The 17,962-nt window shown below is 50.2% G+C and overlaps 1 protein-coding gene across 1 annotated transcript; it reads right to left on the reverse strand.

Annotated features, from left to right (window-relative positions):
- Nucleotides 1-6,694: 6,694 nt before the first annotated feature.
- On the reverse strand, nucleotides 6,695-15,199 carry PCK2 (phosphoenolpyruvate carboxykinase 2, mitochondrial). The gene is made up of 10 exons (XM_082854203.1): nucleotides 15,093-15,199; nucleotides 12,745-12,990; nucleotides 12,102-12,286; nucleotides 11,811-12,014; nucleotides 11,262-11,449; nucleotides 10,769-10,931; nucleotides 10,268-10,486; nucleotides 7,979-8,116; nucleotides 7,590-7,685; nucleotides 6,695-7,356 (listed from the first exon to the last, which is right to left on the reverse strand). The coding sequence occupies exons 1-10, from the start codon at nucleotides 15,119-15,121 to the stop codon at nucleotides 6,902-6,904; spliced, it is 1,923 nt and encodes a 640-aa protein (XP_082710329.1). The 5' UTR covers nucleotides 15,122-15,199; the 3' UTR covers nucleotides 6,695-6,901.
- Nucleotides 15,200-17,962: the final 2,763 nt, after the last annotated feature.

The following is a 17,962-nucleotide window of genomic DNA, read 5'->3' on the forward strand; positions in this document are numbered from 1 at the left end:
CGCACCCGCCCTTCCGGGCTTAGCTTCCGGAAGCCTTGTTCTTGTGGGGACCGCCCTTTGTAGACCGCCCGTTAGCCGTTTTGGCAGCTTTCTAGATGACCCCTGGCTTCCCTCCGCGCTCTTTGCAGACGCTCCCTTAGCAACCCCAAGTGTCTCCGCCCGCCTTTCGTCTGTTCCACTCAGACTCGTCCTGGGCCTTCAGGGATTTGCGGACTTTTCTTAGACCATCTGTCCTTGGGGTGCTTCTCCGCCGCGGGCCGCTTGTCCGGGTTGTGCACGCGCGGCGCCTCCTACCCCCTCCTCCGGGTTTATGAGTAACCCGGCTGAGTCCAAGGCCAGGACTTGTGTACCTCGGGATCCTCGCCCGTGCTGGGTGGGGTGGCGGGGGTGGGTCGAGCTACCGTGCCGGGAGCATAGGCCCAGGGTCCAAGCTGCACCTCAGCGCCCCCAGCCCGCACTCTCTTAGAAGTGCTGCTTAGGAGAGCGGGGGCCCTTGGATTCCCTGGCATCTCCTTCTGGGGCTCGCTCTCGCTCGGAGAGGGTGTGGTTAGCCCTTCGGGTGATGCCTCCTGTTTTCTAGATCGCTAGATTGGACCTTAGTATCTGTTGTCACCAGGGCGGCTTCAGAGGCCCACACTTGCCTTAACGTTCTACCGTCACCTTTTGAAATTCTTAAAAGTCTTTGAGCAAGCGCCCCACAGTTTCCTCTTGCTCTGGGCTCTACTAATTATGTAGCCGGCTCTAACAGTCAGCCATCTCCTATTGCTAGGTTACTTACTATCTGCCCTATAGTATTGTCTCAATAAATCTTAGCTTTATTTAGAAATAAATTCTAAATTTATAAATTATAAAATAATTATAAATCAAAGAATCTTAGGAGTCTGGTTTCTGGGTTGTCCAGCCTGGAAAATCTGGAATCATTTTCCAAAATGATCTTTCCCTCCTCTTTGCCCTTTTAATTCAGTTCTTCAAGTCCTGTGGATTCTTAGCTGATTAGTTGAGGTGGTTTTTCAGGGTCATCACCCAACATCAAGTTTTCATTATGTCACGCCTCTCCTAGTTAGTTGATCTGCTAGAAATATTCTTCTCTAATAGCATTTAGTTCTTAAGAACCTACAAATGGTTCACTATTGTTTATTGTTTCAAATACAAACTTCCAAACCTGGTTGTCTTTTTTACTAGCCTCATTTTTCTGTTACTTCTGCCAAGCAAATATGGCCATAAATTCCTTGCTTGTTTCCCCCTCTGCACCTTCCCAGAAGAATTTCTTATCTGGGGGAAGCTTTATCTCTACCAGTCAGACTCCCTTCTTTATGACCCAGTGGTGTCACTTCTAAGAAATCTAGCCCTGACTTCTATGCTAAGTCTAGCAAAAATGTTTATGTTCAGCAGAGCAATTATTGACAGTAGTAAAACACTGGAAACAAAATAGATCCAAACACACTGCTACGGAATGGGATTGGTTAAATAAATGATGGTCCATATGGTAGACAAAAATGCCAGGGAGCCATTAAAATTATGTAGTCTTCTATTTTTACACTGTGGGAAATTGTGCAAGTTACATTTTTAGGTTGAAAAAAGGTGGTAGTTCTTCTGGTGACATGTGGTGGATGCAAAAACAATATGGTTTAAATTTGCATTTAAAAAGTATAAAAATACCTGGGCTCATTACATCATTAAACAAATAATAAAATGGAGAAGGCCTTGCATGAACTAATGACAAAGATACAGTATGAACAAAGCATCATGGTTAACACAATTCGACCACCTGAGGTCCACAGAAAACAAAAACTTCTGTTACACTCATCTTAACTCATTTTTATGATTTATTTTTAAATTTTAAAAATAAATTTATTTATTTTTGGCTGCGTTGGGTCTTCATTGCTGCACACGGGCTTTCTCTGCGGCTAGCGGGGGCTACTCTTCGTTGCAGTGGGCGGCCTTCTCATTGTCGTGGCTTCTCTTGTTGCAGAGCACAGGCTCTAAGCGTGCAGCTTCAGTAGTTGTGGCACGTGGGCTCAGTAGTTGTGGCTTGCAGGCCCCTGAGCTCAGGCTCAGTAGTTGTGGCACACGGGCTTGTTATTCCGTGGCATGTGGGATCTTCCCAGACCAGGGCTCGAACTCGTGTTCCTTGCATTGGCAGGCGGATTCTTAACCACTGTGCCACCATGGAGGCCCTTAACTCATTTTTAAATTAACCTCTTTCCTCTTCTCCTCCTTAGCTTACAAATCTTTTTAATTTACAAATGCAGTTTAAAACTGAATAAAATCTAAATTCAAGCCTTTGAAATATGGAATTTGTATATTATTGAATAAGACATTTCAGTCATGGTAAGTGTTGAAAAATCTGAGGTTTTATGGCCAAAACGAATCTTTAACATCAAATTCTAAAGAATATAGGATTTCATCTCTGGATCCATTGGTTGATTTTTTTTTTTTTCCATTGGTTGATTTTTGAATGTAAAAAAGATTTTTAAGCCTATGAAGTTGATTATGTCACTTGTGACTTACATTATTTTAAAAATGTATATGAGCTTTTATATGTTAGGCTATACAATGTGTTTCATTGAAAGACAATGGTGTTTCTTTAAAAATAATGAAGTCATTTTGATAAACTTTATTGGCCTTCCCTCTCATGATTTTGAAATTTGGCGTGTTGCTTGGTGACAATTTGTAAGTGCTTTTCATTTGGGCAGCCTCCACTCTCCCCAGCTACACTTAAAGCCACTTGAAGCCACAGAGAGGTTTTCTACCTTTAGCACCCATTTTAGGACTGGTTCTAGTAACTGCTCTGTACATGTCAGCTAGTTGACTTCCGATCTGACCTGCCTTGGGCTGTTCCCGGCTCATTAGCATCTCCACCAGGGGGCGGGCTGAGCTTGAGAGGAGAGAGGGAAAGCAAATTTTTCTTTCTTTGGCTACCCCTGTCCTGTCTCTCCCCAGTCCCAGCTCCCAGCCTGGTGACTCCACAGAGCTCCTGGGACACGTGTACAGCTTCAGGCAACACAAGGGAAAGTTCTGTCTTCTGAAGTGACGGATGACGTGTGTTTATAACTTATCTTCTTGCAGCATGTTCGATGTAGAAGGAACGGGGGAAGTATGCTAGTTTGCCCAGGACTTAAAATGTGTTGACTATAAAGAAATTGAGTAATTATGGGATTTCTAATACTCTTGTCTCCTATGTCCTTGGGAACCAGAATTTTTTGTGTGGTGATAGGAGTTACAAATGTGATATAGAAGTTAAAAACCCTTTAGCCCTGAGTTTGAATAGGAACTATCAGTATGAACCCATGAGGTGTTTTATCTTCCTATCCCCATTCAGTGAAAAGATCTAGAAACAATCTAGTAGCAATAAACACTCCTACCACCTAAATCTTAAAATACCATTTCCCATGGAAAGAAACCAGAGCTTGGGGTAATGGTTGATTCTAGGTCTGGGGTAGGAAATGTACAAGATGAGCATGGAACAACTTACCATTCCAGGTAGCAAAGAAGCCAGTAAACATCATCAGGGTAATGTCAAAAGGACTCAGAAGCCAAGCTTATGGCCAAAGATGGGATAATTTGAGCATTATAAGGATAATTTAATAAACATTAAGTATGTTTAAATCCATGAGTTCATAATGGGTGTGTGTGTGTGTGTGTGTGTGTGTTACTAATTGGTCACCTTTTTGAAGAATATGAAGCCAAATCATTATTTTGAAGATGGTAAATAAAGGAGAAGAATCAAGCAGTTACTTGCTGTTCTTATATAAACTGTACCTTTGAGTGATGAAATAGAAGATAAAAGGAGTGTCCCTTTGTAAAATTATTCCAACTATTATGACAGAGTTTGAGTACAGCTGTTTTGAAATCCCTAATAAATGAATGAATCTAGGCATTGAGCATCTAGGCCTGGATTCTTCAATGGTTAAACTGAGGGAAAATCAGAGAGTGGAGGGGGAACCTGTAGATTGAAAGAGACTTAAAAGGCATATACATTTTTTTAAATGTGCAAGACTATAACTACAAAAACTATAATGTCTAGGGATCTGGATTTGGGTAATACAACTCCAGGGGAAAAAAAATAAAAAAGCAAGGATGTGACTATCATGAACCATGGTGTCCATTTCCACCAGGAAGGAGGGGCTGTGATGAAGATGAGGAGCATGGCAAGGGGGTGGGGGGGCTTTTAGTGTTTGGCAAAGTTGTTTCTTTTTCTGGGTAATGGTTTCAAGGTTGTTCCATTTATATTAGCTTATTAAGCTATACTTTTGTTTTGTATGGTCTTCTTTATCTGTTTTATTTTGAAATAAAAAGGTTAACTATATTTTATCATTTATCTGGAGCTGCAGGGCATAGAGCCCAATTTTATTCTCATTGACAGAATCATTTTTACTGGGGTTTTTCCAGAGTTTTTATTTTTTTTAACTTTTAAATTGAGGTGTAGTTGATTTACAATGTTGTGTTAGTTTCAGGTGTACAGCACAGTGATTCATATATGTGTGTGTGTATTCTTTTTCACACTCTTTTCTTTTATAGGTTATTACAAAATATTGAGTATAGTTCCCTGTGCTATACAGTAGGTCCTTGTTGGTTATCTATTTTATATATAGTAGTGTGTATATGTTAATCCCATCCTCCTAATTTATCCCTTCCCCCCACTCCCCAACCTTACCCTTTGGTAACCATAAGTTTGTTTTCTGTGTGTGGGTCTATTTCTGTTTTGTAAATAAGTTCATTTGTATCTTTTTTTTTTTTTTTTTCTGATTCCACATATAAGCGGTATTATATGATGTTTGTGTTTCTCTGTCTGGCTTACTTCACTTCGTATGATAATCTCTAGGTCCATCCATGTTGCTGCAAATGGCATTATTTCATTCTTTTTTATGGCTAATATTCCATTGTATATATGTGCCACATCATCTTTCTCCATTCCTCTGTCGATGGACATTTAGGTTGCTTCCATGTCTTGGCTATTGTAAATAGTGCTGCAATGAATATTGGGGTGCATGTGTCTTTTTGGATTCTAGTTTTCTCTGGATATATGCCCAGGAGTGGGGTTGCTGGGTCATATGGTAACTCTATTTTTAGTTTTTTAAGGAGCTTCCATACTGTTCTCCATAGTGGCTGCACAAATTTATATTCCTACCAACGGTTTAGGAGGGTTCTTCTTTCTCCACACCCTCTGCAGCATTTATTGTTTGTAGACTTTTTGATGATGGCCATTCTAACCGGTATGAGGTGTTACCGCATTGTAGTTTCATTTGCATTTCTCTAATAATTAGTGAAGTTGAGCATTTTTTCACGTGCCTGTTGGCCAGCTGTATGTCTTCTTTGGAGAAACAAAATCTTTTCCTTTTTTTTGGTTGTGCCACACGGCATGCAGGACCTTAGTTCCCCGACCAGGGATTGAACCTGTGCCCCCTGCCGTGGAAGCGTGGAGTCTTGACTGGACCACCAGGGGAGTCCCCAAAATCATTTTTAAGGCTAACACCTTCCTACCCCCTGTGCATTTAGTTACCAGAGAGGTGTCTGGAACCCCAGTTCCCTGCCTCTTCCCAGGAAGGACTTATTTCCAAACCTATTTTTCTTTCTCCTCTAAATTGTATTTACATTGCTTGTTTTCCTCTTAAACTGTGAAGCCAGCAATGTATAACGTATGCCTACGGGGCCCACTCTAATCAGTGTAGAGTGGAAAGGTGAGGACAGCTAACATATATTCAATGGTTATTCCTTGTCAGGCATAGTTCTGAGTGCCTGGCTTCACTGACTTAATCCAAACAACACTGTTAGATGTAGGCACATCCTCATTTTACAGCTAAAGAAACTGAGAGGCACCCCTGGCCTGAGTCTACTAGGTGCCTAACATCTATACTATGCTGCCTCTGATCATATTGTTTCAGTTATCACATGCTACTTATGAAGCTGAGGATTTGGCTAGATATTTTTAAGTGCAATGGACTCCACTGCTGTGTTTTAGCATGTGATCCACTCTGACCTTTAGATTCTTTTCTGCTGTTACACATTGTCACTGGTTATTGGCTGTTTTCTGTGAGAACAGTGTTTCCTCCTCCAGTGTTTTCTTCTGAGGGAATTCCCCGTTTTATTATTCCCATTTTTAAAATGGTAATTTTTATTTTGTTAAAATTTGTCCTGATTTTCTGGGTACATACTTCCCTCGTACCCATCTCAGTTTATACATTCACTCAGCCTGATCCAGATCACGGGTGAAGTTATTCTCAGCTGATACCCCTGAATAGCACCTGGCACACAGAAGCTACTATGGAAGCTGCCTTAATATTGAATAAGCTTTCATGAATACTTTGCGGGTCCCAATTTCAGGTCAGGCAGGAGGAAGAACAGGTTTGAGAATCGACAATGGAACTGCTTCACTGGTGAGTGGGGTTATAGAGGCTTCTGTGTCTCTGATGGGAGACTGGGAATTTTAGGCCTGGAGGCTGTACTGAGCAGCTCACAGAGGCCCCACCTTTTTAAGACCTCAGGACATGAGTAGTTACTGCCTTCTCCCAGCAATTCCTACTCAGTGGCTCGGTGGCAGAGATGCCTGTGAGAGAGGTCCTTATACCACCAGGCTGTGCCAGGGCAGGCTGCACTGGGACACCAGCTACTTGGAAGGGTTGGGAGAAGATTGTGAGATTGGTGTCAAAGGGAAGCCTGTGAAGACAGGCAGGAAATGAAAACAGCACAGATGTTATATTAAATAAATGAGCATCTCATTATTGGGCAGCATGTGGGGGAGGGTCTGTGGCCTGGTCTCATGGCCCCCAGAAGATGATAGTTATGTCAAGTTGCTCATATTTTCTGCAAGTCTGGTAGCTCGCTTATTCCTGGGAGGGTTGGAGCCGGGGGGTGAGGGGGGGGGGGGGGGTCATGCTCCCTCGCTAGCTGTAGCCTCTGGTCACATTCTGCGCACGCGTCCCTCCAGGGCCTCCAGCTCAGCCAACACCTCCTTGGGCAGATCCTGGTTGACCTGCTCTGTCAGGTAGCTCCGAATGTCACGAACCTCCTGTTCCCAGAAGTCCTTGGGGAGCGAGAACAGCTGGGTGGTGTCTATGGCTCCCAGGCCGCTGAGATCCAAGGCACCTTCCTTTGGCACCAGCCCAATGGGCGTTTCTCGGGCACTGTCCTCCCCCTCTAGGCGCCGGCAGATCCAGTCTAGCACCCGAACATTCTCTCCAAAGCCTGGCCACAGGAAGTGGCCTGCCTCGTCGCGCCGGAACCAGTTGACATGGAAGATGCGGGGCAGCCGGGCCCCCTTGAGCCCCTCCATGCTCAGCCAGTGTTCAAGGTAGCGCCCAAAGTTGTAGCCAAAAAAGGGCCGCATGGCAAATGGGTCGTGCATGATGACCTTCCCTGGGGAGGGGAGCAGGATGGGTAAGGAACCTCCCTTCTTACTGGAGAAGAGAAAGGTACCCCGCCTCCAGCCGGTGGAAGCTGTGAAATGTTGGCGGTTCTGGAACATCCTCAAGGCAGGGTGAGGGGAAGGGAATGGGGCAAAGATACACGTGGGAAGGGGTGGGCAGGAGGAAGGTCTGGTTCAGGAAGGGAGAGAAGAGGCAAGCTGGGCACACAGGAGTGGAGCTCACCTTTGTGTTCAGCCGCGGCAGTGGCCTCCGAGCGCATGGCGCTGCCCACAAACACCCCATGGCGCCAGTTGAAGGCCTCATATACCAGGGGGACTCCTGGGACACCAGTGCACGTGGTCAAAGGCAGCCCTTGTCTTTGTACGATCACCGCATCCCTTCTGGTGATCTTGACTCTTTCTCTCTCCTAGGACCTCAGCCGCCCATTTTCAAACCCCATGCCTCCCACTCCACCTCGATTTTGCATTCTCCAGGGGGCTGCTCTAGAGGCAGATAGCTGTAGTTGGCGATCCAGGTTGAGGCTCTCTGAGCTTTAAGTGCAAGAGGGAGGTGGGCCCTGACAGAGAGCCCAACCCTTAACCCAGTTGGCATGGAGCCCCCACGATGTTTACCTTTGGGTCTGCGGCCTCCAAAGATGATGGCGTCAATGGGGACACCCTCAGGGGCCTCCCAGGCTGGGTCTATGATGGGGCACTGGCGAGCCGGGGCACAAAAGCGAGAATTGGGATGTGCACAGGGCTCCTTGTCACCTGGCAGAGCAAATACAAATACTATCACTTCCAAGGGCACGTCCACCCCCAATACACAGAGACATTTGCAGACACTCTTGCGCAGTTTCTTTTTGCCTCATCAGCCCCCCACAATCTCGGGTTGGAGGTTGGTGAGGAGCAGGGAGAAGGGAGCCAGGACATCTCCCCTGAAGATCAGGTTATTTATCCATAATGATACTGCTGGCTGAGCTATGGGAGAAAAGAGCAAGAGAGGAATTGGTGTTTAGCAGGACACTAATGTTTATGCCAAGCTACAGCCACTTGGCACTGAGCAGTGCTCAAGGGAATGAGGTTAAATATTGGCATAGGGTTATAATGGAAATTTTCCCCCAGGAACTCTTCTTTTAATTTACGGGATTATTATTTAAATAAACACCCAAACCTAAAGCAAAAACTGAGACAGGTCAGTATTTCAGACAACCGACTTTCTTCTTTGCTATTGTCTTTGTTGTTTCTTCAGTTTACAGACAACTGACTTTCCATCAGCAAATGGCGGAAGACAGAACCTCCTGAGCTATGAGAATGCAAACAGGAACTGATTTTAAAGCTAGCGAGGTTTTGGTGGTTTCCCTGGGTCTGCTCAGACCTGGCTGGAGTGACAGGGCTTGAAGAACTCAGACGAGGACATAACCTGGGCAGTCATAACCTGAGGAGCCCAGGTCATTTGGCCCCTTCAGGTGCCTGGAGAGGAGTTGGGACCGAGTAAGTGGCGTATGTATAAAGCACCATCACGGGGGCCCTGAAGGGACACAGTGCTTTCTCTGCCAAAGGTTACTGGTTGGACCTGGGGGGCAAGGGAGTCACGGAGCCAGCGCCCCTGCTCCCCTCTGCCCCCCAACTCCTGCCTCTACTTTCATGTAAGAACCATCCTTATGCTTCTCTCTTGCACTTTCATCAGCCCCCAGTTGAGGACCTAGCACAAGGTATTATTCTAAGAACTGAAGCTGAGCACAACATGCCCTCGTTACACCCCTGAATCCAGAGGTGGTGAAAGGGTTGGGCAACTAGCCTGTGGCGAAATATGAAAGTTTCTTGGATTTCTCAATTGGGTGGGGAGGCTAAGGAGGGCTTAATGATGGTGTTAGAGAAAATGAAGGATGATTAAATGAGGGGGGTGACTGCTAAGCCAGCCTGGAAAACTTGAATGTAGGCTTCAGTGACCACAGGCCACCCTCCCCTGCTAGGCTCCTCTTTGCTCCCACCCCTAGGTCTCGGCTCACGTAATGCCAAAGGCCACTGAAAGCTGAAGGTCCAGAGTGCAGGGCTGGAGGACGGGGCAGGGCTGCAGGGCACAAGGGAATAATGACAGGGTTGAGAAACTAGCTTCTAGGAGAGGCTAAAGAGCTGGTCTGATTTCGTTCGGAAAGACTGGGGTGTCTGTGTTGGAGGGGCAGGGGAAGGGTGAGGGTAACAAGACTGACCTTTAGGCAATGGTTATTACATGGGGAGTCGGGGTGGGGTGAGGGTCCAAGTGGCAGGGGGAGGGGCAGGCTTCTTCCTAATGGGTCAAACTTTATGACTGTGCTTTGAGTCCAATTCTTTCTGTAATAATTTCCAAGACACCCTCCCTTAAAAGTATCCAGCTTATATTAATTGAGAATTTACTACGTATTCGGCACTACGTTGAATCCTTTGCATGCATTTTTTTTTTTTTTTTTTTGCGGTATGCGGGCCTCTCACTGTTGTGGCCTTTCCCGTTGCGGAGCACAGGCTCCAGACGCGCAGGCTCAGCGGCCATGGCTCACGGCCCAGCCGCTCTGCAGAATGTGGGATCTTCCCGGACCGGGGCATGAACCCATGTCCGCTGCACCGGCAGGCGGACTCTCAACCACTGCGCCACCAGGGAAGCCCTGCATGCATTATTTAATTTAACCCTCCAACACCTTATAAGATAGGTACTATGAAAACTACCCCCATTCATGTGATGGGGAAACTGAAGCTCAGGAGGTTAAGCGACTCAGCCAGGCCACAAACTGAACGGGGACGTGAACTGAGATCTTGCTTAGGGTTGCATAGCTCCCTTTGAGTCCCAGAGGCCCTGGAAGATGGCTGCAGGTTGAGGAAAAGGCTTTTACATCAGCAAGGTGCTGAGCCCTGGGGGCTGACTTACACCCCCTCCCTGCCCCATACCAGGTTTCCAGGGTTTGCCCAGCCAGGAGGTCACGGTGACGCCGGGTGGAAGAGGCTGGTCAATGCCCTCCCAGTATACGCCGCCATCGCTGGTCTCAGCCACGTTGGTGAAAAGGGTGTTACTCTGGATTGTGGCCATGGCATTGGGATTGGTGGTGGCAGAGGTGCCGGGGGCCACCCCAAAGAAGCCGTTCTCAGGGTTGATGGCCCGGAGTCGACCTGTCGGGAGGAAATGTGAAAAAACGGAAGGACTAACCAGGAAGAGTCGAGAGGTTCAGCCTCGGAAGGTCCTGCTCAGCCCCTCCGTGCCCCGAGCTGGACCCTAGATCTGAGGGGAAAGGTTTTGCATCTCCAGGGCGGCTGGGCTGCCAGGAGGCATGGGGGAGGGGTGGTTGTTCAGGAGAAGGTTCTCACTGACAAAGTTCACCCTGAGCAGTGGACGCAGGAATCCTACACTCTGGTAAGAACCAGAACGGCGAGTATGATCCAAGGGCCTCTCACCATCACTGTCAAACCTCATCCAGGCGATGTCATCCCCCACACACTCCACTCTCCAGCCTGGCAGTGCCGGCCGCATCATGGCCAGGTTTGTCTTGCCACAGGCGCTGGGGAAGGCAGCTGCCACATAGCGCTTCTTCCCCGCGGGGCTGGTGATACCCAGGATCTGCCAGGTGGGGAGAGGGAGCAAGGAAGAGGTCACCAGAGGTTAGGCGTGGTCTGCATGGGAAGGACAGCTAGGGGTCAACAGGGAGGACCAATGTTTATTCATGAAACAGGTGCACTGCCTTGCTACAGGGCCTGGGGTGGCAGCAAGGGGAGGCCCCCCCCACCCGCGACATTCAGCAGCCTCGGGCCAAAGCTTCGGGCATTTGCGCAGAGTCCCTGGCCCGCCAGTTGGGTACCTGGCAGTGGAGAGGCGAGGCTGAGGCTGACTGGCCAGGCCCCACCCTTGGCCTGCCCCCCGAAGCTGCCCAGATCCTCACCAGGCCCTCACCAGCATGTGCTCCGCCAGCCAGCCCTCATCCCGGGCCAGCCGAGAGGCGATGCGAAGGGCAAAGCACTTCTTGCCCAGCAGGGAGTTGCCACCATAGCCGCTGCCGAAGGAGACGATCTCCCACTGGTTGGGCACGTGGCCAATCAGGGTTTTCTCTGGGTTGCATGGCCACTGGCTCACCGGCTCCCCTGGGGACAATGGGGTCATGGGGCTGCTGGCAGGGGCATCAGGCACTGGGGTGTCAGGGGCCGGAGGGATCAGGGGGTGGCAGGAAAGACACTCGGCAGCAGGGGTGGTGTCAATGGGTGGCTAAGGCCTCCCACCTCATAATATGCATCAGCTCCCATGCCCCTATTCTTGGACATGGATAATTCACTCTTCTCAATCTTGAGCAAACTGCTTTGCCAACTCAGCCTCACCCCCAGCGCACTGCTGCCCTAGCTCTTGGGAATTCAGTATCTCACTAATCAGGATGGGTAGGATGTGGGGTTCCCTCTGAGTACAAGCAGGCCTCTGTGTCCCCCCACCCCGGGCAGAGCAGGTGCTCACCTTGCCCAGTCAGGGGCTGGCCCACGGAGTGCAGACACTTGACAAAGTCGCCATCTCCCAGGGCCTGAAGCACGGGCGTCCCCAGCCGGGTCATAATCCGCATGCTTGCCACCACGTAGGCGGAGTCCGTGAGCTGCACTCCGGTGCGGGACAGTGGGGAGCCCACGGGACCCATGCTGAATGGCAGTACATACATGGTTCGGCCTGTGGAGGAAAAACGCCACCTGGCTGAAGGGTTCCAACCTGTTTATTCCTTCAGTGCCCCTGCCTCTGTGTCCCTGCCCTGGTTACCTTGCATGCAGCCTGGAAACCTCTCATCCACGGCTTGCTGGAACTCAGCTGGGGACATCCAGTTGCCCAGCTGCCCACGGGCCCCGCCAGCCGGGAGGGGCACCGTGTCCCGTTGAGAAGGAGTTACAATCACCGTCTTGCTCTCTACTCGTGCCACATCCTTGGGGTCTGTGCGGGCCAGCCAGCTGGGGGAGAGCGGATATCAAGAAGATAGTGGTCAGTAGATCTCCCTCATCCCAGACCCACTCTTTCAAGTCCAACTTTGTCTCTAGGTCTTCTGTTGGCCTTATTTTTTCCCATCCATTTGCATCTCAGTTGCTTTCTCCAGATTTCGTCCCAGTCTAAGGGGTAGTTCCCTTGGCCCCAGCTCCCTGATGGCCTCTACCCTGGCAAAAACTCCCTGAACTTGTAAGTAAAAAAAAAAAAAAAAAAAAAGCAAAGGCTTTTATTTGTATCAGCTTATTCACTTAACATAAAAATACAGACCGATCCCAATAATTCCTGATTGTTTCCTCCAAAGCTCCCATTCTTGCTCATTCTATTGGGATGGTCTACTTAAATTTGATTTCGTCTTGGTAAACCCAAAGTGGCCTCCGTCCCCGCAGCTGCCCCCATCTCGCAGGTCGCTGGGCTCAGGGCTTACCAGTTGTTGTACTTTGGGAGCTTTCGGATGAGCCCCTGCTGTTCCAGCAGGGTTAGTATGGCAGTGTTTTCCGCCTCGGTCCCATCACAGATGTGGATGTTCTCTGGTTGGCACAGGCGGGCACTGTTTTCCACGAAGTCTCGAACCCTAGCAGGCAGCTGGACCAGGTCTCCACTCAGTACTCGCAGGGTCTGGATACTGCGCCGTGAGGGCCAGCCCCAGGGGCTCAGCCCACGCCATTTAAGCCTGCAAGAGAAGAAACAGAGAAGTAATGGGCCAGGTGTTCTCGTGGAAGATGGGCAAGTCAAGGGGACAGAAAGCTGGGCTGCTGGGGATGTGCTAAAGTAGGTCTGGGTACAGGCACCATGAAGAGGTCGGAAGAGGTAAGGAAGGTGGGTTCAGGCCACGTCTGTCTTGTGGCCTTTATGAGGCTTAGTGAGGGTGTCTCCTGATTAGCAAGGGACAGGTATCACCAAACGAGCATAAAGACACATGCCTGGCTGTGTGGCTCTATGTATAAGGCATGCTGATGTTATTGGAGGCTTAGCTCACGCCCATTTTTTACTACGTCTGGTCAATGTTTGGAAATGAGCAGGTGTCCTATGGCCCAAATGTCAGTAAACTGTGCCCAGTGGACAGCTTCACGTGTCTGGTGTCCTTTTCATTCTCAAGTATAGTTTTTATAAGTCAAAAAGACAGCTGTTTTCATTCTTTTCTTCTGATGTGCATGCTGTAAGACTAGGAAAGCCTCAGGCAGAGGACTAGGTCTTTGAGATGGAAAGTCCCAGGTTTCTAGATTTGGGCCCTTGCGCAGAGAGTGGGTGATTGGATGTCAGGGTTCCAGGCACTGGATCTGCGGTTGCCCACCTGGGCCAACAAGGACTGCATGAAGTGCTGCCACTGGGTAGGTATTTTTGAACTGTGTAGAAGGCTTACTGTTGGAGAATGTCACTGGCTGGGGTGCATGCCCCAATTCTTAGAACAGGGTCCCTGGAGTCTGTCCCTTCACACCCGTAGGAGAGGGAAAAGTAAGGTCTTCTCCAGTTGGCCTGGACCCAGGGTGGAGTGACCCAGAGAGAGCAAAGGCCAAGAGAGAGAAGCTGTCCTCCTAATGCCAGGGCCTTGCCCGCCAGAAACTGTGCCCCACACGCCCAGCACCGCATGACCCTGTCCCTCTCTTGGCTCTCTTTCCTAGAGAGCACATGCCTAGAACTTTGGCTCTTGGTGGTGGGGTGGAACATCAGACTGCAGGGCGCTCAGACTCACAGGGAATAAGCCTGGGGAAGGGAGGAGGCTCAGACCGTGAATGTGGGAGCTGGGTGGCTTCACTGGGCAGGGCAGGGTGGAAACCCAGTGTGGCCCCAGGGGCAGAAGTGGAAGCCTCCTGGAACCTGGTTCTGTTCCCCCTCAGAGAGAAATTTCCCCTGAGCATTAATTTTAAAGGCAGACAGCCTTGGGGAGAACCTGTCTCCATGGGGATGCTGGCTCAGGAAGTCTCCTGGGAAGCTCCCTCCCCCACTCCCCCCCCAGCCTCCTGAGTAGGACCTTCTCCTTTTCCCCTTCTCCAGAGACCACCCACAAGGGCTGGCCAAGTGGAACCAGCTGTGGGAGAGACAGAGGGTCAGCTCAGACCCTGGGACAAAAGCTGAGAAGGGAGGCTACAGAGGGAAGACAGGAAGCTGTGAAAAGGGGGAGAGGGCAGACAAGCAGGGCCTAGGGGTTCCCGTCCTGGACAGGGGATGAAGCCAGCCAGGTAAGAATGAAGGCATCTTGGCCCCCTCTTCCACCTTGCCTCCCTTCTTTCCCGGGCCCCAGGCCCCTCTGGCTGTCCTAGGCTTCCCGCCAGGTTCGTCTGCCAGGATCCAGTCGCGGGAGAGGCTGGGGAATGGCTGTTTACCTTCTACCTTCTTTAGGGAGCTCTGAGCTCAGTCCCCAGGGGCTCATGCACCCTTGACCCCCAAGGCCCTACTGCTCCTCACCGCAATCTGGGGCACAAGCGCTACATCTGTAAAGCAAAGGAGGAGACACGGAGACCGGGCCCAGCGAGGACGAGCGAGGAGTGGAAAGGAAGTTCTGAGGGTGGCAGATAGAGACGGTGTGGTCAGGGACCAGCAAAGCGGGGGGTGGGGGTGGGGGGTGGGGACGGAAACCGAGAGACCCGGGGCGGCCTCCAGCGAGACGCACGACCCGAAAGGCCGTGGATCCAGACGCACTCGCCACCTGCCCGCCTCCTCCTCCTCGGAGGCGAAACCAGGCGGAGGAGGGCGAGCAGGAGAAGGCAAATGGCAGCCCCGAGGGGGCGAGCGCGGCGGAAGGTGCGGGTCGGCCCCGGACTGGGGGTCACTCACCGCAGGCCGGGGCGGTACACAGCGGCCATGGTACCTGGGCCGGGGCTGCGGGATGGCCGCGCGACCGGAGCGGAGCCGGGGAGACAAGGAAGGCAGGGAAGGAGGGAGCGCGGCGCAGAGAGCGGGAGCGCAGACTAGGCAGGAGGCGCTTAAAAAGGAGGAGGGCGGGCGAAGGGGCGGGACCCAGCAGGGCCGGCGCGACCCTCTCTCCGCCCGGGGCTCCAGCCCCAGGTCAGCCCAGCCATAGCCCCACCTCCTGCATCTTAGCCCCCAAACCCTTGTCTCCCATTGGAGGATTGGGTCCTCTCCTCGGCTGCCTCCTCCCCGAGGCCCCGCCCCACCGCTACGCCTCGCCCCCTGCTCATGATGTAACTTTGAGGACTCTTGCTCCCGGGAGACGCGACTGGGAGGCGTTGGGTGACAAACAAGCTAAGAACAAGGAGAGAGGCCAGGGGCAGGAGCCCACGGGGCGCTGGAAGTCTAGAAGCCGGGGGCTGGGCATTGCCTTTCCCCTTCTTCCCGGGGCTTGGGTACTCTGAGCCCAGGCTCTTCTGTTGTCCAGGGCCCTAATGCCATGGTTCCCTCAGTCCCCAGCTCCCAAATCCCTGTTTCTTCTCCCTGTGATGAGGGCTCTTTTCTGCCTTACCATGAAGTGGTGATGTCTCTCCACCCCAGAATCTCTTCTTTGGACCTCTGGCCTGGTCATTCTCTCCACATTCCCCTGGAGAATGCATCTGCCCCACCCACCCACCACCACAAAGTCCTCTGGTAACTTCTCAAGTTATGTCTCCAGCCAGAGATCTCTCTTCAGCTTGAGACCACGGGTATCACCCCAAAGGCCAGAGCACCTCAAACTCAATGTGGCTATGGCAAGCATTGGCACAGCATCCACTCCCCCTTTCTGGTAATAGCACCCCAATGTTCCTTTGGGGAACCACCTCCTCAGTCTGTGTGGTCTTGTGGGTCTCCTACCGGTGGGCTCTCAGCTTGGCCAATTTGTGTGTCCGTCACTCTGGCCACAGCCAGTGGAAATGTTCAGGAATGGGAATGAGGTCTCTTTCTGGGGCTTTTTCTGTTGACTTTCAACATGAGACCTCCTTCTGCTGGGGTTGCTGGGCTGGTAGAACCTAAGCCTGATGCTGCTGGGTGTCAGCTTGGCCCTGCAAAGCAGGAACCTGCCTGAGATGGAAACCAGGCTAGAGGAAGCAGGCTGAGGGATGGAGAGTGACAGATTCCTAATTCCGGGTATAGGAGTCAATAAATTTCTTCTCTTGCTCAAGCTAATTTCAAGTGGACTTCTGCTATTTGCAACAGAAGCAGCCCTAATTCTGAGATTTCTCAGAGTTCTGTACTGGAACATAATGGGACAAAAGAGCTGGCCTCCAGCCTTGGGCTTGCCGCTGACCCTCATCTCTTCCACCCAGGCTCCATCCTGGACTCAACCTCATGCGTATGTATTTGGGACTCTTCCCTCCAGTCCCTACATCCAAACTCTGTTCATACCCACCCACTCCACTGCAAACAGCTCCTCTTTGGTCACTCTCTGGGCTTCAAGATGTGCACACTGGTGGCATCATGGCCAAGCTATTGAAGGTCATCATCTCTTCTGTGATCCTGCACCTGCTTTCATGGTTCCCTATCTCAGCAAATGGCACCACTATCTAGCCAGTTGCCCTAGAGGAACCTGAATCAGTCTAGACTATTCCTTTCTTATCGTCCAGTCAGACAGCAGGAACTTTGGATTTGTATTTCACAATTAGGTCTCAAGTCTGTGTCTGTTCCCCCTGGCCACTGCCTTAGTTCAGGGTTTATCTCTCACTTGGCATCAAACAATAGCTCCCAAGCACCTTGGCATCCCACCTCTCCAAATGCCACCCCCTCTCCCTCCCACCAAGTTATTCTCCAAACTCTGCGCATAAGCTCACTTTGGAAAATTAAGAGAGAGGGATATTTATTGTATGGACACCAGGTGCCAGGCTCTGAGCCAGTAGCTTTACATGCATAATCTCATTCAGTTTCACAATAGCCCTGTTTTACCGATGTGGACACTGAGGCTTAGAGCTTAAGTCATTTCTTCAAAGTCACACAGCTGATCAGCAGGAGAAATGGAATCTGAATCCAAGTCTTTCTGACTCTAACTACCAAGTCCCCCCACCCACCCCGCCGCACTGCAATCCTATACTGTCTCCTTGATTTGTCCTTAAGGAAAAAATGAGATCATATCACTCTTAGGCTTAAAATTCCTTCAAGGCTTCCTACTACATGGCAACTGATGTCCTTCATAATCTGGTTCCCATTTATCCAGTGGTATCACCCCCACCTCCCTACTTGCTGCCTATACCAAACTCTGCAGTTCCCAGAGCACTTCTGTGAACCTTTCTGCCCTTCAGATTTAAATTAAACATCACCTTCTGTGTGAAGGTCAATGTGCCCCTTAGAATTAACATCTGTCTCATCTATGTTGGTTCAATACTGTGTACATACCTATATTTTTGAATTAATCACACTTTATTGTAGTAGTTTTTGTATCTCCGTAATCCTCACTGGAGTGTTAGCTACTTGAAAAAAGGACCCAAATTTCATTTTATTTTTTAAATATTTATTTATTTAATTTTGGCTGCATCGGGTCTTAGTTGCGGCATGTGGGCTCTTTGTTGTGGTGAGCAGGCTTCTCTTTAGTTGTGGCACACAGGCTCCAGAGCGTGTGGGCTCTGTAGTTGCGGCACGCAGGCTCACTAGTTGTGGCACAAGGACTTAGTTGCCCCACGGCACGTGGGATCTTAGTTCCCCGATCGACCTGGGATCGAATCCACATCCTCTGCATTGGAAGGCAGATTCTTAACCACTGGACCACCAGGGAAGTTCCAAAA

Source organism: Leucopleurus acutus (genome assembly GCF_964270905.1).
Source record: "Leucopleurus acutus genome assembly, chromosome: 1".
NCBI classification, from domain to species: Eukaryota; Metazoa; Chordata; class Mammalia; order Artiodactyla; family Delphinidae; genus Leucopleurus; species Leucopleurus acutus.